General features: G+C 42.4%; 1 protein-coding gene across 2 annotated transcripts; it reads right to left on the bottom strand.

Annotated features, from left to right (window-relative positions):
• Window positions 1-489: 489 nt before the first annotated feature.
• Window positions 490-15392, bottom strand: acp1 (acid phosphatase 1). 2 transcript variants are annotated; one of them, XM_070987877.1, is made up of 6 exons: window positions 15335-15392; window positions 14271-14344; window positions 13488-13601; window positions 4304-4365; window positions 3319-3424; window positions 490-809 (listed from the first exon to the last, which is right to left on the bottom strand). In XM_070987877.1, the coding sequence occupies exons 1-6, from the start codon at window positions 15375-15377 to the stop codon at window positions 732-734; spliced, it is 477 nt and encodes a 158-aa protein (XP_070843978.1). In that variant the 5' UTR covers window positions 15378-15392; the 3' UTR covers window positions 490-731. The 2 variants fall into 2 exon arrangements, with proteins under 2 accessions (XP_070843978.1, XP_070843979.1); XM_070987878.1 differs by lacking the exon at window positions 13488-13601 and adding an exon at window positions 13303-13416.
• Window positions 15393-23258: the final 7866 nt, after the last annotated feature.

Here is a 23258-nt window from a genome sequence, read left to right as displayed (position 1 = left end):
TCACCAGCTGGTTCATCTAACCTTTGGCTCCGTACTCGTTTCATGATTTCCGGCCCTTTCTCAGTGTCAACTCTACCGTGTGAAAGCTGATCACATTGAATGGTAATTTGTATTGGCACTGATGACTCCTTCCTTTTGGGATTACCATCATTTGAGCAGTGCTTGGTGACTGGAGACAGCAGATCAACTTTAGTGTCTTCAAAGAAGAGGAGGGAAACGAGTGAGAGCAGATCTTAAATATTCATCAGATGTGCTTGATACCTAATATTGGTCAGACAAAAAGGAGCTGTGTACTAAACACAAAGAAAACAACCAAGTGTCCACCAAAACATCCGGGATGATTAGCATTCAGGCTAGCATTAGCTTTGACCCCCAGTATTAGCTTTTGACCTGTGAACCTCAGCCATGTCCAGTCATGCATCGCTGTCTGCAGAATAGCTTCATTCATATAAAACCTTCAGCCTGTTCACAAATCACAAAATAGTCATCGTCATTTATCCACTTTATTAAATCCCTGAAATTTACAGTCAAACTTGTCCATGCAGCATGTTCCTAAATGTACACAACGTGTGGTTTGTATAACAATTACAACGGTGAGACAGAGTGTTCTGGTGCTTTCTGCAAGAGGGTTATACTGATGAGCGCTAGTGTGGTACAGCTAAAGCATATCTGGTCGGTTGATTCTTGCTTGTCCAATAGATTTAGCAAAGACGGTTTAAGGTCGGCTGTTGTTAGGAGTTGCTCTCCAGAAATGCTTTGCAGCAGCGTACACACTGCTGGTACACCTTCTCAAAGTCTTCGTCACTCCCCTGAGAGATGAAACAAAAAGAGAAAATTATAAATGAGTGCCAAGAGCTGAATCATTGTATTTCCATTTTAGTTTTTTTCACGGGCTGGAAAATAAGCAAAATACGCTGATAGCCAATACAGCTGTCCATATATAGGGCCAATTCTTTGATGCGGCGTGAAAGAAACATGATAAAATGTGAGTTTCTCATTCAACCCATAAATTATTTGCAACTCCCCGTTCTGACAACTAAACTCTGGACTCGAGAAGGAAACAGATCCCGGACAGCCAACTGGCTCCAACAGTGCACTCAAATTTGGTAACACAGAATTTCCTGAGGGAGAACGACGCTGCCAAAAGTAGCATGAGTGCTATTTAAATTCTGCTTTTGAGGGTGTTGAAACCTTGATGGATTTTTAAGGAGAATCAAACTTCACATTTTGGGATTACTGTGGTATGATTAGAAATTTATATCTGTCCCACTGTGGTCAAGAAGACACGCATTTCACTAAACAAGTGTCGCCATCCAAAGATATTTTAAGATTTTTCTACGATCATTTTACATGGTAGAGGTTCTGTGGTTAGCACTGTCGCAACAAGAAGGTCCTGGGTTCGATTCCCGGCTGCTTCACAGCAGAGGCTGCAGCTAATGTTTGTTTCCATTATCGATTCATCTCCTACTCTCTCTGTTATCATTTCTTTTTTTAATTAAAGGGCCTTTAAAGACACAAATGTTTAATGGTAAATTATGACTGTAATAATAATACATGAAAATGCCGACGAGAAGAAAGGTGCTTCGGTGCCTCTTCGAGCTTGTCATTACAATCCCACTAAACGGACAACAGAACCCATGTCTCCATTTATCCACATGGATAGTGACAGTTCTACTCCTCTTGGCTCATTTTGCTGTCATGCCATGTGGTTTCTCACGAGCGAGCGCGATCCGATTCTGTCAAGCGTCCAAACCTCGCTGACCGTGACGAGCATTCATTCACTCGCTACTCCTCTTGGCAAAAAGAAGACATAAAAAGAAAAAGTGGCGTTCCAAAGCCAAAAATCTGAGAAACAAACAGAACCAGCATGGCATCAGCTGCAGTCAACCACAGCCTCTTCTTCCAGCCACATCACTCGTAATGACTGTTTTATCTTGGGAGCCCGCGTCCACAAAATGTAATACAGCACTGCAGATGGATATATAATAATAAATAAATACATTATTATTAGGATAAAAGAGCTTTAGCTGCACATCTTCTGTCAAAGCCACACAGCATATTATTACTTTTCTAGCTGCATCTGTATTTATATGTTATTAAAACAGTTTGAATGTGGCGAGTTAAGATTATCTTAAATGTATATCGACAAATAATCCTTCCTAATAAAACTTTCAGACCTTCCATAACCTTTACTCGCTGTACTTTTCCCACTCTTGCCTTTTATCAATAACCCTCATGACCCACGTAACCCTCAAACATGATGAAAAACAGGCAAGGACGCCTCGTTCAAATCACTGGCAGGACTTTCAACTAGACAGAACACAAGGAAAGGATGAGCGAGCTACGGAGCATGAAATCTGAAAACAGGAAAGATTTCACAGTGACGTCCAAGTGATCAACCATGTGCAGAGTGGGCTGGCTTCTTTTATGACTACAAATTTTATTGGGTGAGCAAGCGAATGACTGCGCTGCTGTTTTACTGTTGCAGTCGGAGCCACGTGTTTTGGTTTGCCGCTATTTATTTCATGAAACGTGTGTGAACATGATCTAATCTCTCCCTGTGGAGAGCAGATTTTCTCCAGGGCTACCACATGTACCAGAAGACAGACATGCTCCGTCTTTCAATGAAGTGACATCCTTGCGCAAAATTAACTCGTCTTTTTGTGGTCTGCACGGCCACTTTGCTGTGTGAGTGCCAGACATAGCAGACAGGTTACGCTCACCGTGCATCATCTAACAGTTTTCAGCTCATTTTAAAGGCCCCTCAAACGTATTCTCTCAATCAGCTTCTTACGACGAGCGATGGGACTCAAAACCAACCAAGAAGCACAATTACATCTTTTTGAGCGTTAAACTCTTCCTAAATAATACCAAAGGATGTTTGTTCCCAAAAAGTTCAACAATGCTTGCTGCCTGTTTAGTAATGAGTATTTAAAGGGATGGAGAATTGCATTACAAACCACATTTTTTGGGTGTTTAAATTTATACTTAATACAAAGAGAAACTTCATTTCACGCTATGTTGTAATAATTCTATTGTAGATAATTGATCTGAGTTATTTTTTTTATATAGTTCTGGTACTTTTGATACTAACAAAAGTATAATTAATGGAGATCTTATCGTTTTAAACGTGGTATTAAAAAGTATTCGTGTATCGATGTCGATTACCAACTCGGTCGCACAGCAAGAACTGCTTTTCCTTTTGGTAAATTCATTTACACTTGATGACATTTAATATTCAACATGTCATCCCAAACAAAGGAGCTGTCTTAATTAAGCTTGAAAATACTCAACCTGTGAATTTACTTGAATACTTACGTAATACGGGTCTTTGATGATGCGCTGCTTCTCTGGGTCGTATGAACCAAGAAGCTCAATCTTTGCTTGGGAGTTCTTCGCCAACTTCGCTTTCCTGTTCAGTTCACTGTGAAGACGAGAGGAAACACATTACCCCAGGAGAGAAAAAAAAAACACCGGACCTCTCAGCTCATGTTAGACTGAATGCAACTCATGTTATACAGTATTTTTGTCTGCCGCTTAGATATGAGGCCTTATGCGTGCAGAGCTGTCATGTTAAAAACACATCTTCCAAATATGGACAGACATCACAACCCCATGACAATGACATCTGTTTGATTAACGCCCCAAAAGCACGTTTTAAGAGAGCGGTACATGAAAATAACACAACCTGTTTAAGTCAAACTCAAGTGGCAAAACTCAAACAGGAGGTCAAACAATGACATGTGTTCTGTTCAAAGAAAGCTGAACCTCGATGGAATACCTTTTGTCTAGGACGGGGCTTAATTTTCTCACTCCCGTCAGCTTAACATTTGTGGGGAAAAAAAAGAAACAACGTGGGAGGAAAAGGGGAGAAAAACTGCCCAAAGAGCAAAGAGGCATCCAAAGAACTCAGTAAGCTGCTTACAGATCAGATCTGCCATAGGCATGTGATCGCAAAATGATCCCTAAACGTTCAAAGTATCAAAAAATATCCCTCCCCCTGACCTTTGGAAAGAGATTAAGAAAGGATATTGCTCATTAAAGGGAGGCATTCACCTACAAGTTAGTTATACCACAATTTTCATGTGCATGTGAAGAAGTAGCAGAGATCACAATCCAGTCAGTTAGCAGGATAACTTAGTTTGACCCCTTGCAAGGCAAATATTTTTTGGATCCCAGGCAACCATTAATAAGTAAGACAGACTCTTAACATATGACACCAGTGTTTTCAGCGACTATGTGGCCGACAGCGATCGCCGTTCACAGGAATAATAAACACTGCGGTGGGATGAAATAACTGTACCTCAGATTGCTCTCATCCATGCAGAGAATGTACTCAAAGCTCATGAAATCTTCCTTGGTCACCTGGAAGTGGGGGAGAAATGCAGGACAAAACAAATATTACATTTGGCTCAGAGTGGAAACACAGTAAGGCCTGCAGAGCCTCGCTCCAGTCCTTCAAAGACGCTTCAATCTAACGCAGTAAAAATCAATCATTTCCAACACAACAATAAAGACAGTCCGCACCTTGAAACACACATTCAAAGCTACAATCCTGAAGATTTTCATGAAATCAAAACATGTTTTTGATACTATTGATGGTCAGCAGTTTCAGGAGGAGCGAATCTTTTTACATTCTGTATTTATCTCACTACATAAAGGCAGAAGTTGGTGGCGGAGTCCGCCATTCCCACAGTGGCTTTCCTACTGCTGCTCTGCACTGAAAGCTCTCTGGTAGCAAAACATGGGTTGGATTTATTATGAAACAGTTACAGCAAGCGTAATATATTTGTCGCCAGGATTAGCACTGACAGTGAGAATGCTTTTTTTTGTCAGCATTGTGTCAGTTTCAGTTTCAGTAATGGAACAATCTGCAGGCAAAGTGAGCTCTTCATGAAGACTTACGGGCGACAGGCACAGGCACACCAGCATTTTTTGTGATTGCATTTCTGACAAAGTAGCTGCTCAAGGAGTTTTTGATCTAGTCCTAAACTACATGTGCTGTTACCATGGTAACCACCGGTGTCGTCAAATCAACCAACGGCAGAATCCCAAGGTTAACAACTTAAGCCTAATTCTGGACTCACAGAAAACTGGGTTACAAAAGGGATCTAATGTTGTGTTTGTGTTAATGCTCCGATGTAGGGTTTCCCAAAATCTTTTTTTCGTGTGGCATTCAGCCTTTTCTGACACAAAGTTTGTCTCCTCCATCGATATCCTCCCTTGTCCCTGTGTTTATATCCCAGCTCTGCTGATGGGCAACAAATGGAAAACAAAATCGAGAAAAGTGCCTGGTACCAAAAGTGAGTCAAGTAGAGCCAAGCCATACTATGCCACGGAAACAGGGTAAAAGCAGCACATCTGCAAGACTGTGGAGGAGTGTTGTGCGGAGCATGCACTGTACTTAGTGATGATTTAATGGACCAAGCGGGAATAAAAAACAGGCAGCACCCTGACCAGTTTTGACGGTCGTCAGAGTAAATTTCTAGGAAGCCAAGGAGAATGCATGAACAGCATGAGACGAATGAATGTGGAGAAAAACAAAAAAATAAGACATGAACAGAATTCATCAGTCCAGATGTTGAGATACAGACACATTCAATCACAGAGACAGCTGTAGCCTTTCATGTAACAAGAGAGGAATAAACAGATGCTTATTATGACTGTTGTGGATCCACAGCGTCTGGCTGTAGCCATGAGGGTCTGATCACTTCATTTTCCATTTGAACACTCACACTCTCGCACAGGGTGGTAATCTGTGGTAGTGGTAATAACAGCCGTTCACCTCTCTGTTCCTGCCTGCCTGCCTTCGGCTCTCGCGCTGTAACTGAAAAAGCGGCCACCCCCTGTCCAAAAAAGGCTCACGTAAGCCCTCTCATAAAAGGCTGACAGAGACCCCGGGTTGATTTCTGAAATATTGCGTGAGAGCGGCCTGGGAAGCTGTTACTGTCGTTGAGGAACAAGCAGGGAGGCACACATAGCATAGTTCAAGTTCAGCAGGTTCAAAAGATGATAATCAGAATCGGCTTTATTGGCCAAGCATGTGTATACTTCATTACACATACAAGGAATTTGACTCCAGTCTTTCATCGCTCTCAATATACGTCCACAGGAAAAGACATAATTGCTAAGAACAAAGACAAGAGAGCTGAGTAAATATATGCATGTACACGTTAAAAACAAAAAGGTGCATTCAAACTGTGGAAATATAATCTATAATGGCAGTAAGTGGATGTTTGGCGTTACTACAGACACTGTATTTAACTCCAATCAGAGTGATGGCCTGTGGGAGGTCAACTGTTTGACTGTTTTGGTGCATAGAGCTCTATAGCGCCTACAAGAGGTGAGAAGTTGAAACACCTCCCGACTCTGGATGCCCTGAATGGAGGGCAGGTTGGACAAATTCTCTGCAGTCCTGACTGTCTGTTGTACTCCTGTTTGGTGGTGGATCCACACCAGACACTGACAGGTGATCAGGGAATGGACTGGATGACTGCAGTGCAGAACTGAATCAGCGGCTCCTGAGGCAGGAAAGACGGCCTTTTTAGGTCCCAGGAAATAACGGATCCCAGAAATCTGAGGGTTTCCACAGCAGACACAGTGTTGATGAGTATGGGGATAGGGGGCAGTGTTGTGAGGATTCTCCTGTCCTGGATGAGGCTGATGATGGTTGTGTCATCAGAAAATTGCAAGAGTCCCCGGGGTTGGGGTGTTGCAACACGTGGCGGAGTGATAGCGAGTTTGAAGGCTGTTACTATGAACGAGGAATGAACGGGGAACGAGCAAGAATTGAGAACAGTGGCTCACGTGACCCCTCTGGTCACATCAGGTTTGATGTTTGAAATATGTGACTGAGAGCGAGCTGGTAGGCCGTTACTGTAAGCGAGGAACGAGCGAGGAGACAGACATAGCGAAGTTGAAAAAAGGGGAAAAAAGATTTTGAAAAATTGTGTGAAAATAATCAATAACAGGCCTTTTTCGCAGAAGACGCTTTGACACATCACAGGAGAACAGGCACAATGAACGACTGGCTTCTATTTAGCTGCTTCAGTTTCAGGTTCCTGATAATGTGCATACTGGCTGACTGGGACTCTTACAACGGAATATAACAGAGGCATCACAGTCATTAGTGACATCTGTGCTTTTCTAACTATGAAAAGTCAAAATGTTTGCTGTGAAAAAGGCTCATTTACCTGAAAAAAGTTAAACATTTAGAATCAAAACTGCACTTAAAAATATTTGGCAGCTCTTTACTTTAGGTTCCCCTACTTAGCATTCATAAACAATATCTAAACATTTAGTAAGTTGTTTATAATACACTTTAATCTAGTTGTGTGCAGAACGTAAGTGTGAATTAATACATCTGTCAACAATTATAACTACTGTGAGCATTCATAAGTGAACGCTGGCATGTAGAGAAACGGCAGCATAAAAAGTCATAATAATATAAAATACGTATTCATGTAGGAAGTTGTAATTGTAGACAAATACTGTACTTTATTAAAGACTTAGAAATGTCCTTATATGTGCGTATAACTACAAAAAGTGTGCTAGAAATGTATTTAATGTTTGTACACTGCTTATAAATGCTAAATAGAGGGACTGAAATGTGATGAATATTTAAACATATTTCCATATACTTAGACTATTACAGGCTACTGTATATAACCTACAACAACAGTGATAATATAGTAATACTAAAAGCATACTATAATATAAAAAATAAGTGTGGAGTCCGAAAATCAAAAGCGCAAAAATTTCAAGAACCAATTCAATGACTTCCCACAGAGCAACCCTGGGCTGTCTCTGGATTGTATCTCAGTTTAAAACACTGGCAACTCCTTTATCTAAATGTTGACTCAGTGATAACATATTGATGAGTCTGACATCTTAATTTCAGCCCTCTTAAATCTAATGTCTGTTTGGCAATTTCTGATTCTGATAAGGTATTAAATATGCTGCATAAATTTGTTATAGATGGCTTTGGAGCATGTTTGCTTCATTAAACAAACATGTTTGTTTATGTGGGGATAATGTGGTTTCCATAGCATCTCCCATTTGGCCAGTCTGTTGGGATACCGGTAGTGGCAGAAGTTCAGCAATGTTCAACAAGTTAAAAAAAAAAAAAAAAAAAAAAAAAAAAAAAGAAGGGTGGGAGCAAAAGCCAGTGATAGAAATGAAAGGGTGATAAAGGAAAAGAGGAAAGAGCAAAGGCTTGTCAAAGCTCATTGCATGAATTTGGATGGGTTTAAGCCAACGACTGCGCCTCCCCATCCCTGCTTTGAGGAGATTAGATGAGGGTCTGACTGAATGGTTCGCAGTGAGACAAACCACCAGATCTCAAGCACAGGATGAAACCCCCAGAGTTCTCTCGAGGGAACATGAAAAGGGTTTTCTCAGGGAGCAGGGAGAGTAGGAGTTGAGGATAAGCCAACACAGCGTGAGGCCTGAAGGCCCGACGTGAACAAACATCTTGGTGTAATTTCATGCATGTTTCAGGATTTGAAACACATGCTGCGAGGTGATACAATGATCGCTAGATTGGCTCTATCACGGCAGTATAGACACAGGCCTGGCTGACACGCTCTTTATAACCTTCTCAGACAAACACATGTGAAGACACTTCCAAGAAAATGACACCACGGTCTTAAAAACTGCTCAAGTTCACTCAACAGTCACAAGAGGTCACTGCATCTGAGATTTCAGCTAAAAGCACTGCACACTGTTTTGCTGAGAGAAGAGTCTGCATTTCTACTGTTCGTTTCATTGCAATATGAGGCCATATCTTTCTATCTCTCATAAAAATGTAGTACTGTGTAAGTTCAATAAAACATATTGCTGGAGGTGCACAGTGTTCCACAATACGATCAGATTTATTTTACGTCAGGCCAGTGGTTTCCAAACACGGGGTCAGGACCTCCCAAACGGTCGCAAGATAAATCTAAGTCACATGATGAATAACAGTTTCGGAAAGCAGAAACAAACTTTTTTCTGACTTTTTCTAATCTTTGCTTGTAGATAATTTCACACTTTCAATCCATTTACATAAAACATTTTGAATCTTTGGTTGAACTGGCCTCCTCCTTGAACTGCCACCTTATCGTGGTGGAGGAGTTTGAGTACCCGAATGATCCTAGAGGCTATGTTGTCCGGGGCTTAATGCCCCTGGTAGGGTCTCCCAAGGCAAACAGGTTCTAGGTGACGGGTCAGACTAAGAGCAGTTCAAGAAGCCCCTTATGAAAGAAATTAAAGCAAGGAAGCGTACGTCGCCCGGATTGGCGTCACCGGGGCCCCGCCCTGGAGCCAGGCCTGGGGTTGGGGCTCGCAGGCGAGCGCCTGGTGGCCGGGTCTTTGCCCACGGGACCCGGCCGGGCACAGCCCGAAGGAGCGACGTGGGCCCGCCTTCCCGTAGGCCCACCACCCGCAGGAAGGATCAGAAGGGGCCGGTGCTATGTGGAATGGGTAGCAGTCGTGGGCGGGGGCCCCGACGACCCAAATCCTGGACAACGACTCTGGCTATGGGGACATGGAATGTCACCTCACTGTGGGGGAAAGAGCCTGAGCTAGTGCGGGAGGTTGAGCGGTACCGGCTAGAGATAGTCGGGCTCACCTCCACGCACAGTCTGGGCTCGGGAACCCAACTCCTTGAGAGAGGCTGGACTCTCTTCTACTCTGGAGTTGCCCGCGGTGAGAGGCGGCGAGCTGGTGTGGGCTTGCTTATAGCCCCCCAGCTCAGCCGCCATGTGTTGGAGTTCTCCCCGCTGAGCGAGAGGGTCGCTTCCCTGCGCCTTCGGGTTGGGGATAGGTCTCTCACTATTGTTTCGGCCTACGGGCCGAACAGTAGCGTAGAGTACCCGGCCTTCTTGGAGTCCCTGGGAGGGGTACTGGAAAGTGCTCCAACCGGGGACTCCATTGTTCTGCTGGGAGACTTCAATGCTCACGTGGGCGGCGACAGTGACACCTGGAGGGGAGTGATTGGGAGGAACGGCCTCCCCGATCTGAACCCGAGTGGTGTTCTGTTATTGGATTTCTGTGCTAGTCACAGTTTGTCCATAACGAACACCATGTTCGAGCATAAGGGTGTCCATCAGTGCACGTGGCACCAGGACACCCTAGGCCGGAGGTCAATGATCGACTTTGTAGTCGTATCATCTGACCTTCGGCGGTATGTCTTGGACACTCGGGTAAAGAGAGGGGCTGAGCTGTCAACTGATCACCACCTGGTGGTGAGTTGGATTCGCTGGCAGGGGAAGAAGCGGGACAGACTTGGCAGACCCAAACGTACCGTGAGGGTCTGTTGGGAACGTCTGGCGGAACCCGCTGTCAGGGAAGTTTTCAACTCCCACCTCCGGGAGAGCTTCAACCAGATCCCGAGGGAGGTTGGAGACATTGAGTCCGAATGGACCATGTTCTCCACTTCCATTGTTGATGCAGCCGTCCATAGCTGTGGCCGTAAAGTCGGCGGTGCCTGTCGTGGCGGCAACCCCCGAACCCGGTGGTGGACACCGGAAGTAAGGGATGCCGTCAAGCTGAAGAAGGAGTCCTATCGGGCCTGGTTGGCTCATAGGACTCCTGAGGCAGCTGATGGGTACCGGCAGACCAAGCGTGCGGCAGCTCGGGCGGTTGTAGAAGCAAAAACTCGGGTCTGGGAGGAGTTCGGGGAGGCCATGGAGGAGGACTACCGGTTGGCCTCGAGGAAATTCTGGCAAACCGTTCGGCGCCTCAGGAGGGGGAAGCAGCTTTCTGTCAACACTGTTTACAGTGGAGGTGGGGAGCTGTTGACCTCGACTGGGGATATTGTCGGGCGGTGGAAGGAATACTTCGAGGATCTCCTCAATCCCTCTGTCATGTCTTCCGTAGAGGAAGCAGAGACTGGGGACTTGGAGGTCGATTCATTCATCACCGGGGCTGAAGTCACTGAGGCAGTTCGCAAGCTCCTCGGTGGCAAAGCGCCGGGGGTGGATGAGATCCGCCCTGAGTACCTCAAGTCTCTGGATGTTGTAGGACTGTCTTGGTTGACACGCCTCTGCAGCATCGCGTGGCAGACGGGGACAGTGCCTCTGGACTGGCAGACTGGGGTGGTGGTCCCTCTTTTTAAAAAGGGGGACCGGAGGGTGTGTTCCAACTATCGGGGGATCACACTCCTCAGCCTCCCTGGTAAAGTCTATTCCAGGGTACTGGAGAGGAGAATCCGGCCGATAGTCGAACCCCGGATTCAAGAGGAACAATGCGGTTTTCGTCCTGGCCGTGGAACACTGGACCAGCTCTATACCCTCCGCAGGGTGCTTGAGGGTTCATGGGAGTTTGCCCAAACAGTCCACATGTGCTTCGTGGACTTGGAGAAGGCATTCGACCGTGTCCCTCGCGTCATTCTGTGGGAGGTGCTCCAGGAGTATGGGGTTGGAGGCCCTCTGTTGAGGGCTGTACAGTCCCTGTACAACCGGAGCAGGAGCTTGGTCCGCATTGCCGGCAGTAAGTCGGACCTGTTCCCAGTGCATGTTGGACTCCGGCAGGGCTGCCCTATGTCACCGGTTCTGTTCATCATTTTTATGGACAGGATTTCTAGGCGCAGCCAGGGGCCGGAGGGGGTTCGGTTCGGGGGCCGGCAGATTTCGTCTCTGCTTTTCGCGGATGATGTTGTCTTGTTGGCTTCCTCGAGCCAGGACCTTCAGCATGCGCTGGGGCGGTTCGCAGCCGAGTGTGAAGCAGCTGGGATGAGAGTTAGCACCTCCAAGTCCGAGGCCATGGTTCTCGACCGGAAAAAGGTGGCTTGCTCCCTTCAGGTTGGAGGAGAGTTCCTGCCTCAAGTGGAGGAGTTTAAGTATCTTGGGATCCTGTTCACGAGTGAGGGAAGGATGGAACGTGAGATTGACAGGCGGATCGGTGCAGCGGCTGCAGTAATGCGGTCGCTGTATCGGTCTGTCGTGGTAAAGAAGGAGCTGAGCCGAAAGGCGAAGCTCTCGATTTACCGGTCAATCTACGTTCCTACCCTCACCTATGGTCATGAACTTTGGGTCATGACCGAAAGAACGAGGTCCCGGATACAAGCGGCTGAAATGAGTTTCCTCCGCAGGGTGGCGGAGCGCTCCCTTAGAGATAGGGTGAGGAGCTCTGTCACCCGGGAGGAGCTCAGAGTAGAGTCGCTGCTCCTCCGCATCGAGAGGAGTCAGCTGAGGTGGCTCGGGCATCTCTATCGGATGCCCCCTGGACGCCTCCCTAGGGAGGTGTTCCAGGCATGTCCCACCGGGAGGAGGCCCCGGGGAAGACCCAGGACACGCTGGGGTGACTACGTCACTCGGCTGGCCTGGGAACGCCTCGGGATCCCCCCGGAAGAGTTGGAGGAAGTGTCCGGGGAGAGGGAAGTCTGGGCGTCCCTGCTCAGACTGCTCCCCCCGCAACCCGGCCCCGGATAAGCGGAAGATAATGGATGGATGGATGGATGGTTGAACTGGCCACTATGCACAGACATGTGCAACCAATAAGGAGAGCTCACTACAAAGCTTCACTTTAAAGTTCGGGTGGGAACTGCATTTTAGAAGCATTTTTTGTTAGATTTGTTGAAATTCTCTTCACATCCCGACAACAATCAATAAATAAAATGCTCTGACATCACTCAGGCTGAATCATTTGATCAACATCATGTTTTCTCAATGTCCTCAGGCTGTCGTCAGACAGTGTGTGTTCATGTGTTTTGTGGGAGTTTGTTTGAAGGAAGGCCTGAAGGGAAGGGATGTGATTTATCCATTGTACACTTTCAAAATCTATCTACTCTTGCTGTTTTTTCCAGCGTAACCATCTTGTGTTGGGTTGTCCCCCTTTATCCAGAGCAAAAGTCTTGGTTTGAATTAATGCTTTCAATTTGTGACGGAGATGTGTTCAAGTGGAGTGTTGATGATCTTTAATGAAATGGAGGACTAACATTGACATTGAGACTAATTTTCTACTCTACCATTTGCAAAGGAAGACAAGAAAACTGAAGATAAATCATTATTACACACACTTGTGGTATTTGCCGGTACTCTGAATCACCATTGGCCAAACCTTAGATCCAGTTCAGCTGCAGTTCAGATGTGTGCATGTTTTGCAAGAGCGATCACGTCGAACTTAGCATGCAGCTGCAGGTTAAAGCAGCAATTTATTTGAACCTTATTAAAGTGGGAAACTCTACAGTAAGCTAGTCACATGCTAAGTGACAGAGCAACAGCAACACCTCCATGTATAGTAGGCATCATCTCACCAACATCACACTCATACACACAAATACCAATGAGGTGAGAGGAGCCACGGGACATCCGGTTGTACCTGTCGGGCCCTGTGGCTCGTCTCAATGCCATGCTTCCTTAGGCAGGCCAGACCGCGGGCGTCCGGTGTGCTGCCTATATTCCAGTCGGATGTGGCACCACTGTCTATGACCCACTGAAACAACAGAGAACAAAAGAGGGGGCGCTAACTACTGCTAACATAGGTACAGAGGTGGGTAGTCGTACCTGCCTGGCCACATGCCTCATGGGCACGTCATGGCTCTTCATGCAGGCTTGACCGCGGTGGTCTGGAGGGTTTCCTATCTCATAGGTGGAGGTGGCAGCACTGTCTATCCTCCACTAGGCAGAGCAGAGCAATAACACAGCAAAAATGATTCATAGTCTCACATACAGGCATGTGGCAGGTGGTACAACATTTAGTGTGTGTTGTATGTTTGAGGACAGGACTACAAATGAGACTCAACAGGTGGAAGACATCCTGTCCTCATTCATGATCTTTAGAGGCTGCAGCTGGGTCATTGTTAGTAAAGTGTTATGCATATCTAGGCCTTGCTAATGATTGCTATTTTATTCCACTTTAGACATATTATATAAACTCAATTTACCATTTGAACCACAATCACTCATTTGTACTTTATATGTAAATATTTCTATACTGTCAACAACTATGTGTTGTATAAAATTATCTTACAATTTATTTTCTGATTATCACCTAACTCAATCGCTATGGATAGGGCTTTGTTAAAGTGCCACCAACAACTATTAATTTGACACTAGTATCAAATAATAACATTAATTAGTGGAAGCATGCTTTGAAAAATGGTCAGTTAATGTACAGCACATGTTATTTATAGCAAATGGAGAGGCACATGCAAAACTGGTTCCTTAAAGGACACAATCCTTGGGAAGATAAAAAAAAGATCTTTGTAAATACAAAAACTGTCATTGGATGTAATATCAAGCAAATACCAGTAAGGACCTGTAACTGTTCAATGTAATAATGATTACCTTGTCAACAACGCCTGCATCTGTGGCCATCTTCCTGAAGACGGCTTCAGCAATGGGGGATCTGCAAATATTCCCTGTTCGAAATCACAAACACCATGACAAACATTAATGAGGTGTTTTTGAAAATTTAAAGCAGATATTTCCAATGCTGCTACTTAACATGCAACCTAACAGGACACACAACATGACTGCAGCAATGTTTGTTACAGTAAGGTAATATTTACAATTTCTAAAAAGTTTTCATTGGGTGTTTATTTCTTCTGTGCCTTGTACGCTCATGCTGGGATGACACATGCACCACAGGATGCAGGTGCGCTTAATGTTAAAAGACACGAAACCTTTCAAATATGCTGCTGATTCAGACAAAATGTAATGACAAGCAGATGTGGGGAATATAACACAGGGTCAGATAGTAGAAATCAAGAGATTTTTCTATGGTTTATACACAGGTAGCTACAGCAGCTGTCCCTTTAGTATCTATGGTTGGACTGGACCATTGCTGGGAATGTGGGCAAACAATGAGCAGGAGTATGGAAATGATTTACAGGACTGTTGCATCAATTTGTGAAGTACCTTAACTTTGAATATTTATTGCACTGGCCTAACCAGAAAAAGACATTTTCTCATTGTATTCTTCTAACTTCTATACTCAATTTTAATGAAATATACTAATAACAATTTTGTTGATTATCCAGTCAGCTTTTAGGATGGACTATGACCTGACATACACTGACTGAGTACATTTCCGGGTTGACGTTGTGCTTGGGTAACGTTACTTAGCGTTTCTGCAAAATATAACGTTTTCCATCACACCTGGGCAGACACCAGCTCTGCATGCCAACAAAATACAGGCGCTTGAGTAAAAAGTTTAAATGACAGTTGACAGTATCGCATTCAACTCATTCATTTGGAGACTTAGCTAAATAGCAGGCACTCTTAGGTGAAGCTAACAACACCTACATAAGCGCTATAAACTCGTACACTGGTTGTTTGTGATATTTCTTTAATACAGATGTACTGTGAGAAATATATTAGCTTCACTGAGGTTAAATTGCATCGCTTACCCAAGCAAACGAACAACACCGACTTCCCACCATTGGTCGCCATTTTCTTCTGAAGGGTCTTGTGATGGCTCAGGTGGTGGCCAACCAGTGCCTGAACAAAATGTTTTTGTTTTTAAACTTTTTGAAACTCGTATCAGATAGACATTATGAAAATGCTGTTAGTATAATGATCAGTGTTTTTACGTGCTAAAATCTAAAGTTTCTTTTAAAGTAGAGACATCCCTGCAGTTTTTGAGGAAATGTGTAAAACTAACTTTTATTGTTACAAAATACAGCTCTGAGAGGCATTTCTTTTTCAGTACGTAGAGGTGGAAAGCAAACATTTACCTACTATACAGTTTAACCTGCTTTAGTGAGTATTTATAGTTTTTTGCTGCTTTCTTCTAATACATTTCAGAGGGGCTTTTCATGGTGCTCCGCTCATTGACAGCTGTAGTTACTAATTATCATGCCAACTGAGATTTGAAGATTAAAAATGATGGTCATTGTCATATCTGTAAGACTGAACTATAACATCAACAATTAAAACTATCAAAATCCTGGTTTCATCAGTAACAGTAATCTAATGATATTTATATCCACTGTAACACTCACAGAGAGACCATTCTGCCAAATGTACTTTTATTTTTGATAATTAATATATTTTGCTCATAATATGTCTAGACTGTAAGTTCATTCTGGTTAAACCTGTTCTTAACCAATTCTTTGGTATGCAATAAACAGTACATTCTGGACAGGAAAGTACCATTTTGTGATGATATGAAACATATGTGAATCTGGCTCACCTGTAACACTCGATTCACGATTATTTTATTGCTAGATTAGTCCTTGTCAGCTTTGAAGTGATAATAATTGTTGAAGTTAAAGGGAGAAAAGAACCTATTATCATTTTAGTTTAAAAAAAAAAAAGTTCAATGATCCCTCCTCGATAGAAATTAGCGGCATACTGTACTCTGGCTACAGCTGTTTCTCTAACGTGTAAATTTCTGTCACACTTAATGGAATCGAAACATTTATGATGTCAGAGGACAACATTGGCAAATCAGGGTTTGAAGTCACTTCAGAGGAGCCCCATGGGTCCCTTAATAGGACACATGGTTCACTATCTATAGACCTCCGGATCATTCCCATATTAAAAATTTGCTGAGTCATGGTATGTAATATACAGGTCATGAGAAAATCCTGAACCTAGACATAGTAAGACATTTGTAACAACAGATTACAGGGTGTTGTGCAACAGTCTTTCTGAACTCAGAATTGAGCTTGTACCTCACATTTCTGGAAAAAGCCCAATTCCCAACTGACAAAGAGGCTCTATGGCTCATGTGTGATAATGATGTAGGTTTAACATACCCACAGAGTCGGCGCTGTCGGTGGATAGACTCTCTGCTGAGGTGTGTACTGCCTTCATCTACCTGGTGTTGGTCCCAACTCACTTTGCAAGCCTTTAGTGTGTACTGCCAGCCTGAAGAGGTCAAAACTCACTTGAGCACAGCACTTTGTTGTGATACTAATGCATTTCATCAAGTTGTTCTGGAGTTTTGACCTCTACATCAGGATCTATGGTACCATAGTGCAACAAGTGCACAGACTAAGAGTGACCCCTATCTGAAGGGTTTCATTCAAATCAAGGTGGAAGCTGTTACATCATTAAAAAGACTTCAACACTTATTGTCCAAGGAAGTACTGGAATACATTAGAAGATCAACCAACACATTAATGTCTGAAAGACCAGATCAACACTCCTTGTAAGTCACAGCTGTTCCAACAGATGTTTAATTGCAATTGTAATTGTTGTCGTCGTTTTTTTCCAGACATTTCATTGATGCAGAAAGAAACAAACAACAGGATTAAGGTAAGTCAGGATAGCCTTTCAGTTGATGTATTTCTCCACCTGCAAGAAGGTTATCAGAGTGATGTCCATTAGGGAGACACGCAACCACAGCTGCTCAGCTACAAATCAGGACAAACACTAACACTTGAATGAGACTGGAAGCCAAGAAAAAGACAATGTGTAATGGGCTTTGTCTCATCTAGAGATGTGTAACCATCATGTACGCATCATATTATGTAAGTCATAGCAGCTGAAAAATATGTTCTTAAATCTGGCCCTAAATGTGTAAACAAGAGGTTGGGGTACTGGAAGAGAGCCTGAAGAGAAAGCCCAGACTTCAAAGACAGGAAAGCCCTGAATCTGACAGAGCAGAGTGTGCATTCATAACTGCATTGCATTAAGAGCAGATCACTGAAGATCTGTCACTGAAGAGTGTCACATCTGTTTCGTACTCTCCGTGTTTACTTCCTGTAACTAATTAACTCATTATCCCTCCTGTATTTACTGTCGCCTGGTTCTCCTCTGTGGTCACAACGGGGAGCATTTGTTATTAAACAGATGAAGAAGAGATGACAGGCGGTCTGGAGAGGATAAAGCAGATTGTGCAGAGATGTTTATAACTGACAAAATCTGAAAAGGACACGCTAAAGATTATCGGCTGATTGAGCGTGGACCGTTTTGTGTCTGAACGGCTGCTTTAAAGCACAAACAAGTCTTTTCTTGGACATGTTGCTTTCTGAGATTGTCTTCACTCTTTCCTCGAAGTTTAGATGATTCTTATGATTCACCGCAGAGGAATGTCTGAGATGTTTGTGTTTTATGTGTTGGGGAAAAAGCAGTGGGAAATGTCTCACATTTAACAATGAAATGCAGATGTAGAGGATGCAGAAGAAGTGACTATATTCAGCACTGCATGCATACCCTAACCCTCCCGAAGTCCCCCTCTTTCATGCCATCCCTGTCCTTGCATGTGAACGGAAATGTGTAATTACATCTTTCTCATTTCAAACTGGTAAAACAAAAGGTTCTCGATGAGTGTTTCAGCTGGCTAAACAACAAGAAATAACCGAGCCCAGCAAGACATGGCAGACATGACTGTGGGCATGGGAGAGACTGAATGTCTATTAATTTAGGACTTAGGTGTACTTGCAGAGTAATCACTGGGTAGTTCTGTTTTCCCCCCTGGCTCAAAGAAAGCTATAGGTTTTCTAGGAACTCTTCGGTGAATGCATCATGTATTTAATGACCTGCATCTGTCTATTCCTTGAGACATTTGTGTATTTTTGCACAATATTGGAGAGCTTTTATTGCCTGTGCGATTGGTTGGAATGAAACTGGCCTGCTACAGTTTCTTGGCTTCCCCCTGAAATATGTCAGAAGACTCTATGAAATTTGAAGAATGTTGAAAATGAGAAATATTACGCCTTGTAGCTTGTCAAGTTACAAAACGTTTTGCAGTCAAAAAAGGATGAAAGGAGTGAGCAGAATATGCTATGTGAGGACTTTGTTAATACAGCTTGTGTTTGTTTTCCACAGACATGCTATCTGAAAAGAAAGCAGCATTATAAACCAAAGCTGTTTTGCAAAGTATGTTTTTAATGGCTTTTTTAATTATTTTTTCATTAACTTAATCTTGGAGTCAAATCAAACCAGAAAATGGCAGTTTTTCATTATTGGCCAAAACCCACTCTCATTACAGTTTACATTCTCATATTCAATTATGTATTGAGCACAAACTTATTGCCTCAAACTGAAACCAAATGGAAACAGTGAACTCTCTGTTCAAAATCCATGTCGCTGTTTTCTCTTTCACAATCATCCTACATACTTGTTGTGTATATCTACAGCACCCTGAAAACCTCTGCACGTCCCTTTACAAAGCTGCTCAACAATAATGGTCAAAACCTCATATTTATTTGAACTTTTTTGACATATCTTATTAGTGGTTATGTATTGTTGGCAATCAAAGATTAAATTGTGCTGCCATTGTGCTGCACAGACATTAAAATGTACTCCATATATGACCTCTGTGATTCGAATCATGACTAACTAACATAGGAGCCACAGAGCAATGTACAGAGTTACAAAAAAGTGCAAAGATGCTCAGATCAGGGCCAACAATGTAAGCCCCCAAGCTAGCTACGGCATTGTTAGCCATTGCTTTGTACAACCTGTGATTTGAGCATTCTTACTTTATGACTCCATGCGTTACTCTGTGACTCCGACATTAATGTATATGCACAAAGATTTTTAATTTCAGTTTGTCTGACTTTAAAGTTAAACTGCATGGTAATTGTTTTACACTTTTGAGCTCAAATTTGTGTCCATATCAACGTGGCTTGGCTAAATAACAGCAACACCCCCATGAGTAAAACAATACGGTTGTTGTATTAGACTACATTACTTTTGACTAGGTGTACCTGATACACTGGCAACAAAAGAGTTCATTTTGCAAGAACAGAAGAAAGCCATTCTTAAAATGAACAAGCCAAAACCAGTTTGATTGGTCTCCTCTTGACAGCACAATAAAAAAAAACTCATGAATAAGGTAAACAATAATAATAATAAAAAGTTAATTTAACTTAAATGACCATATGCCAGGTAAAACAGGATTTATTAATGCTATATATCAGTAAAATACTGAAAATATTTGTCAATCCTCATACATTTTTTATACATTTATATGATATTCAAGCTAAATTTGTAATGTTCATCTCACTTTATAGACATGCAGCCCTGAGCCCTGAGTCTTTTATTTGTAGTTCTACAAAACAGTAAGATTAGTTTAGTTTATTTAGTTCATTTTGCTAAATAAAAATTTGGAAAATGCCAATATTTCTTTAAAAACAACTGTCAGAAATGTATTTAATTTTTGAATCACAGTGTTTCTTGTAATTTTGTCCAGGCTACTATAGGACTATTACTGTTACTATGTACATAACACAAATTCTTTTGATACGACTCATTTTCATTTAACCATCTTTTATCATAAATTCATGTGTGGCATTTGTAGCAAACTAAGCTGCTTGAAAATCAATTGAAAATTCAGAGTTATGAAGATCTTAATTTTGGATAGACGTGCCAGACAGAGGAATGTCGAATGTGAATAGAGGGATCAGCAGGGTATTAACAACACCCCTCTTTTTCTGCAAGGCAATGATTCAGGCTCAAACATAAGTTGCTGTCCAGGAAACAGATATGTATTAGTTGAGACAAGTATAAATGCAGAGCTGGAAGTTAAGAAATCCTGGGCTCAGGTTCCTGGCATGTGTTTTGTGGAGCTGACCCAAGAGAACCATTGCAGTCATTCCAGTTCATACTCTTTATATGAGATGTAAGGCTTCATTGCTATTTAAAAAAAATATCAGAATTTCAACATTTTGCCAATCAAACAGGACACAAAGACTACATGAAGCATTTGTTTCAACATGCATGGCACTCATTGCTCCTGAAATTTATATATCACTCATTTATATCCCCGATGCATCACAATTTTTAACCACAGTTAGTGGTGAAGTGGTGAGGTTGAAGTTTAATGACTTCAATATGGACACAGTGAAAAGAAAACGGTGGTTGGAGGCCATTTCACAAAGAAAGTGTTTGTGCTCATTACCCTGCAAAATTTATATATCCACCAAAGTGGGATTATCTGATTTAGATGTAATTCCAGTTTGGACCTGTTTTGAGTACAAAAGGATTATGTAGAGCTGACTAACCAGACAATCTGACTACATTCAAATACAAATCACTTGTCTTCATTAGAGACCTTACCTTTGAGTTATTTTTATAGCCTTTCCTGTTTTTGTTTTTTTTTTCCACTCTGTTTTGGTCTTCACCGACTCTTGGGGGCCCTTTAAATGCTTTTCTGTGTTCACCAGCATTGCTCGTTACTGCGTTCGATGGAAGGAGGGTCTGTTACTGTCCTCAGGTTAACAGGAAAAGATTAAGTGGAAGGAAATTAAAACCTTTGATGTACCATTAAAAAACACTGCAGCAGTCATCTTCCAAACACACTTGTTTTGTCAAATACAGTAAGATAAGCTTGTGATAAATAGACACTAATTGAGTGGGAGGTGACCTTATATTCCTGGTAATTAGCACTGCATGCATAATTGCCAATTATCAGTTACTTTACATAACAATCAAACAATATCTGCAAGCAAAAGATGCCTGCAGCAATTACATCTCATAATTTGCAAGCTGTTTTTAATTGAGTCAGCCAGTTTCATTCACGTCTCAAGGATGGATGGTAATTATTGTGAATGACTCAATGAAAACACAATTAGCAGATGATGCAGTGTCACATTAAAGTGCAGAATATGTTTGTCCAGCTAGCAGCACAAGTCAAGAACTAAATAAAAGTGAGAGGGCTCAGGGGAAGAGTGACTAATGGTGTCAGTGCTCATGTTTATTGTGCTCCCCTCCATCCCTCCCTGAGTCTGCTCCCTCTCTTTCCTTTCCAATTAAGCAGAAACAGGTTTCACCAGTCCATCAGACAACATGCCAAATGATTAAGAACACTGCAACTGCACTTACTTTCAACTCTAGCATCTCAAATGATGGGACATATCTTTCCTCTCGCACCCCTGAGCCAAGGGGCAGATAGGCAGGTGTGTGTGTATGTGTCCATGTATTACTCACATCACATACATCTGTTTAAACAGTCAAATTGTGGGGACTCATGTAACTTGTGGGGGACAAAATGCAGGTCCCCATAATGTTAATCATTAAACTTTAGGGTGAAGACTGGGGTTAAGGTTAGGGTAAGGTTATATTTACATTAGGTGGACGGGGATGGTGGTGGCATGACAGCCAGAGACAACTGCCAACAGCAGACCACTGTTCCAACTGTGTTCGTGGCAACTACAGTAAATGGGGTATTTCCAGTGAATCCATGATTTTTTTCCTCATTCTAACCAAGTAGCTTTTGTGCCTAAACTTAACCAGACCTTTACCACAACACCGTCACAAAGAAATGTAACATTTCAACACATCTGTGGTTTGCAGAAATGTGTAATGGCAGCATTTATTCTGGTGAGTGAGTAGATTTGTGTGTTCAACATATTCAAAATTATTGCCTAATTGAAACTTGATACATTTGATTTGCACATACCAAAAGGAATAGTGATTACTGTTCAACACCTATTTATGCAAATTATCATGTTGTGAAACGTCAGCATGTTGGTGTTGTCACTTTAAGTATGTTAGCATGCCGATGCTAGTAGAAAGTACAGCCTCACAAAGCCAATGTAATCACTTTAGATGGTGTTGCAGAAAAGACGCATATGTTGTATAAGAATGACTTATTGCATATTTCACACAGCAGTGTAATCAGCCAAGCCAAAAACATTTAAATTCAGGGCTATTCCTTAAAAAAATGTTTAATAAATGTTTATTAGTATTTATGCACATCATGCCTGTCCACCTCATGTTCCTAATCCTTAAATTCTAATGAACAGATTAACATTCATTGCCTTTCCCACAAGGAATGAGCAATACGTAAGCATACTTCTGATTATCACCAGACTTCAAAACATGAGAATTTATCTGAAGGAGATCATAATTAACTTAAAACAGAGGTCAAAGAGGGAGAAAGTACAAGTAAACTCTGTATAATCCCCAAGTGAACTGTTCATTATGATTGTAGGGAAGCCAATCAAAAGAAATCACACCGCTGGATAAATGCAATCAACAAGAAGAACAGCTGTGGTAAAATACGCAACAACTTTAGGAGCAAGTGTGAATGAATTGAGAGGAATAGGGTAAAAAGGTCTTTAGGTCTTTGGTGTCTGTTGTAGCTAAACTATCAAGCAGATATAGACCAGTGTGTATTTTTTTAATGCTGGACACTTGCACTGGGTATGAAATATTTGCTTTTAAAGGAATGTAAAGAAATGACGATCTGATCAGGACAGTCTTAGCCATTGTATGGTAATTAAGCAAAAGGCAATGCAAGACTTTATTCTAATGAATTTCACACTATGTATTCTAGTGCTGCCCTCTGGTGATCTGGTAGGCTAACTTTAAAGCAACTACAAAGAACTTTCATTTTGTGTTGACTCTGGCGACTGCTGTGGACAAAAGTGGTAG

Source organism: Chaetodon trifascialis, chromosome 19, assembly GCF_039877785.1.
Source record: "Chaetodon trifascialis isolate fChaTrf1 chromosome 19, fChaTrf1.hap1, whole genome shotgun sequence".
In the NCBI taxonomy this organism is placed as follows: domain Eukaryota; kingdom Metazoa; phylum Chordata; class Actinopteri; order Chaetodontiformes; family Chaetodontidae; genus Chaetodon; species Chaetodon trifascialis.
The sequence above is the reverse complement of the archived record's forward strand: the minus strand, read 5'-3'. Positions and strand labels throughout refer to the sequence as shown.